Source organism: Cajanus cajan, chromosome 5, assembly GCF_000230855.2.
Source record: "Cajanus cajan strain Asha chromosome 5, NIPB_CcT2T_4, whole genome shotgun sequence".
NCBI classification, from domain to species: domain Eukaryota; kingdom Viridiplantae; phylum Streptophyta; class Magnoliopsida; order Fabales; family Fabaceae; genus Cajanus; species Cajanus cajan.
The window spans coordinates 57,015,484-57,020,095 of record NC_138521.1 but is presented as its reverse complement, the minus strand read 5'-3'; the positions used below and the strand labels follow the sequence as shown (position 1 = coordinate 57,020,095).

At 37.8% G+C, this 4,612-nt stretch overlaps 1 protein-coding gene across 1 annotated transcript; it reads right to left on the bottom strand.

The window, feature by feature from the left end:
• Window positions 1-2,005: 2,005 nt before the first annotated feature.
• On the bottom strand, window positions 2,006-3,457 carry LOC109800059 (protein JINGUBANG). Its single transcript, XM_020360740.3, is given in 2 exon segments — window positions 2,006-2,646; window positions 2,648-3,457. Coding segments are annotated over 2 exon segments (1,023 nt in total). The 5' UTR covers window positions 3,370-3,457; the 3' UTR covers window positions 2,006-2,345.
• Window positions 3,458-4,612: the final 1,155 nt, after the last annotated feature.

Genomic DNA, 4,612 nt, shown 5'->3' with positions numbered 1-4,612 from the left:
TTATATATTATTATTATAATGCAGATATGAGATTGTATATTTGAGGATAACTTAAATGAATTAATCTGTACAAGTTATACTGACAACATACATATACATTTCGGTAGCTTACTCATCAGAACTTCACAGTTAAGCGTGCTTGACCTGGAGTAGTACAAGGATGGGTGACCTTCTGGGAAGTTTCCCAGAAATTGCACAAGTAAGGATAAAACATGCTAAACAGTGAAATATCGTGAAATAAAATCCTTGAAAGGCCAAATATGAGGATTGTTACATTAATAAATTTATTAAAATAAAAAAAAATTATAATTTTTGACTGTTAAAAAAAGGATTGTAATATTAATTTAGAGGCAGTTGGTGCGACAGTTGATGAAAGGGTCGCAATGTTAATATAGAGGCATTTGGTGCGACAGTTGATGAAACGGTCGCAATTCCAATTTTGCGACGGTTTGTGCAACGGTTCTGATAACCGTCGCAAAATTGCCTGGTGACGGACGACTCTGCGACGGTTCCCAAACCGTCGCAATGTTGTCTTTGCGGCAGTTATAACCGTCGCAATGTAGGTCATATAACCGTCGCAAAATCGTCATTTTCTTGTAGTGAAAGGCACTTAGTCCTATTGAGGACCGATGGAAGTTACCACACATATACACATGTCTCCACATTAGTGACATATTATCTGTTTTGGGTCCAAGCCCTCACGGATTTGCTTTTAGATATCACCCAAAAGGTCTCTCAACTAATGGAGACAATTGTGTGTATATAAACTCATGTTCATCCTCTTGTTTGAACGATGTGGGATTATGCTTGCATTCCAACAAGTCCGAAAGAAGGATATTAAAGTCATTAGAAGGTGTTTAGCCTTGAAAATAGTATTCAGCTATAAAAAGGATATTCGCCTTGAAAAAATATTTAACCCTATCCAGTACAATATTATATTGTAATTTTAATTAAGGCATAGTATGTGATGCATGACTTATTGCATATGTCGTTGTTAATTTATGGCATCTATCCTTCAAATTCTGGACAAACAAATTTCTTCAATTTTTGTTTTTTTTTTTTTGATGATTTCCGTACAAATGAACCCACTTTTTTCTTCGTTTATCATGCATGGCGGCATCTATGTTATGAAATGTTGCTTAAAGGAAAAGTAAGAAGCAACACTGCCCCGTAAACTTGCTCTTAGGCTTGATAATCAATTATATATTAATTAACGGGCAATTCTATTTAGTAAGAAAGTTTCAAGAACATTAGGAATGGAAGCCAAACCTAGGTTCAAATTTTATTACTTCATTATAATTCTCATCGATAAAAAAAGGTACATTAATAATTTATAGTTTTATTATTTTATTGGTTGATATAATAATTAATTAAATAACTAATAAAATGATTTAAAACTAAACAAAAACGCAACACTCATTCTTACAATGTGCTAATATTTCATACCTTTCAGTTTTTATCTATATTAATATACCTGCACTACTCAAATGTAAAGATAAATTATGATTAGGTATTATGTTCGGTAAAATTTGCTTACAAACTATAAATTAATTAAAAGTAAAAAATTTATAAGTTAATTGATTGAATTAAAAGTATTCAATAATATTGGTTAATAAGTTAAATGATAAGATTAACATCTAGACAAAATGATTACTTAGTTAAAAATTTAAATAAAAAAAATGATTTCAAATTAATTAATGATGATAAAAAAAATTAAATTTTTTTTATAAATTACTTCAATTAACTTAATTATTTTAATTAATGAAAATAAACTATAAGTTTTTGAAATAAGTTAACGTACTTGGAAACAAATTTATTTTGGGGAAAAAGAACTTATAAATTAGTAAGATGATCATATAAGCTCTCCAAATATTTTGACAAAATACTCAAAGTCATTGTGTTAAGTATATATTTTAACAACTCAAACCTAAATACCTAATTTAATATGCTTGAATGCATTTATTTTCACGCTTTTATTGTGTGTCCATACGATGCTGCACAGTAATAATACATAAAAATAAAATAAAATAAAATTTGTGAAAAAATGTATAGAAATTATATGCATTAATTAGTTATTTATTTATAGTACAGTTCTAGTAACAAGGCTTTGGAATGGGAAATTATATGAGTGACACGGAATAAAGTTTAGGAAACAGGTTTGAAGAGTGATTTTATGAACACAAGAAAAGCACATGTTACATAGGGTCTGCGTTTCATGATTCATCCTATATATATTGCAAACCCACACAATATTAGTGTGAGGGTTATAACTTTTAACGTACGTGTTGTAATAATATTGTAGTTTTTAAATGGTGATCTTGGTAGGGAAAATGAATGCAGCAGATTCAAAGCAAAGCAAAGACCTCCCAGACCTTAATCTCCCCGTCAAGGCTTCCACTGAAGAGAGTAACGACGCCGTTGGAGTCTCCCTCACCAGAAAACGCCACCAATGACTTCACCGGTTTCTGGTGCCCTTCCAACACCGCCCTGCAACAATACCCACCACTCCCTCTTTGACCTCGCCAGATCCTAACCGTTAGATCCGCTGACGCACTCGCCAACAATCCCGCCACGTGGATCAGACACAATATGGCCCCACCGTGACCCCGCAAAGTCTCCATCTTCACCACGTCGTTCTCCCCCCCACACCCACCGGCAGATGGCGCCGTCGCAACCGCCGGAAAACAAAGCCGTGCCGTCACCATCCAAAACAAGCGCATTCACCGTCGACTTCTGCTTCCCTATGTTGCTCACCAACGCATGCCGCTTGGCCTCGTTGCCTCTCCTCCAGACCTTGATGCTCCCGTCCGCGGAGGCCGTGTAGACGGTGCCGTCTCCGCCGACGGCCACGGCGTTGATGGCGTCGTCGTGCGCCGTGACGGACTCCAAGCAGCGGTAACTGAAGAGGTCCCAAACCTTGAAGCTCTTGTCCCAGGAAACGGAATACATGAGGGTGTGGTTGACGGCCAGGCCGGAGACGGTGTCGCAATGCTGGATCCAGAGGGTGGTCTTGTGGCGGCGGACGCTGACGTAGTTGCGGGGGACGATGCAGCGGCGCAGGCGGTCGGCGACGGTGGGGAGGGAGGAGAGGAGACGGTGTCGTTTGGAGGGGGTGATGAGCCAGACGCGAATCTTGCAGTCTTGGTGCGCGGTGAAGACCTTTGAGGCTCTGAATGCGATGGACTTGACGAAGCCTGAGGCGGGGCTTTGGTTGAAGGCGTCGATGTGGGAGTGGTGGGAGAGGTCGAAGACGTTGATGAGGTTGAGGGATGCGGCGTAGAGGAGGTTACGGTGGAGCGCCAGGCAGGTGATGTGGGGGGTTAGGGTTTTGAGGGAAGTGACGCAGTGGTGGTGCTTTGGGGAATTCATGTTTGAACTTGGAAGTGAAAGGTGTTGTAGGAGTAGGGAGTAGCTGAAGCGGGAACATAAGTAGTGGTTGGAGAGGCACGTGGCATGCGTACAAGGGTAGACACTTGGCCAACACAGAAGGGTCTCAAGCGTAGCTCCTTGGGGCAACAAAGGAAGTGGAGGGGTCCACTCAGGATTTCTTGGACCCAAGGAATCAGATTGGTCAATGTGTTGCATATGCCTCAAATTAATAAATTATTCTAGTATTTGCACGGTTAGTTAGTTTGTACTTTTTTTTTTTTAGAACGAGAGATACATTATACCAACATAATAGAGACGAGGTATTATAAGGGGACTTACATGTCGGGCTCTCTCTTGAAGCACCAAAACATGTGGTTTATCGGTGGAGAATTATTAAAACATCTGGTTCATTGATCAAGAACTAATAAATATTGTTAAATTTATAAATATTCAAATAAATGGATTAGAGTTATCATTTAAATTTATAATAATTATAAAAAGTTGGTCAAGTGATGATTTCTTTGGTGAGATTGATAAATCTCTATGCAAGTTGAATGCTCCAAGGTAGTGATGATATCTGCAAAAGAGACTCTCATACTTAAGTTAGTTCTCTTCGTAGGTGTGAATGTTTTATGTATATTGCACATACCTTGGTGGTGATTAGGGTTTTGTTTTCCCTTACACGAATATCTCATTGGTTAAGATATAATGAGATTATGCATTTATCATTTTATCTTGTCAATTGAGGAGCGGCTTAGTCTTTTGGCCGATGTAGCTAAGTGGTTTGGGGCCGAGGATAATCTTGTCAACCAAGGTTAGTATAACGTCAAACGTCTGATGTTACCGATCTGATGTAGTTGGTACAATAACATTACATTTTTTTATTTTAGTGTATTTTCATTCTTATTTTTCTTTCATATGATATTTTCTCTTTGTTTTATAATTTTTAAATTATTATTTGTCGATATCCATCATCTATTGTCGTCTACCATTATTGTCATTAGTGACTATTTTTTCCAACAAACCTAGGATTTGGTCAACCTCCTCAAGTGTGACCTATCCTTGCAAATATTGATATTATCAAAAGATGTGACACATGGTGTGTTGTTCCCTTGCTCTATTTTGTCAAGTGCATGTTGTTCACGTGTCCCCTTTAGCTTGTTGTAACTCTATTGTGTGGCCATCATCTTGCTCATTCGAGTTTTTTAAAACCATTTTTGAACTTAATTTTTCTTTTTAGCCC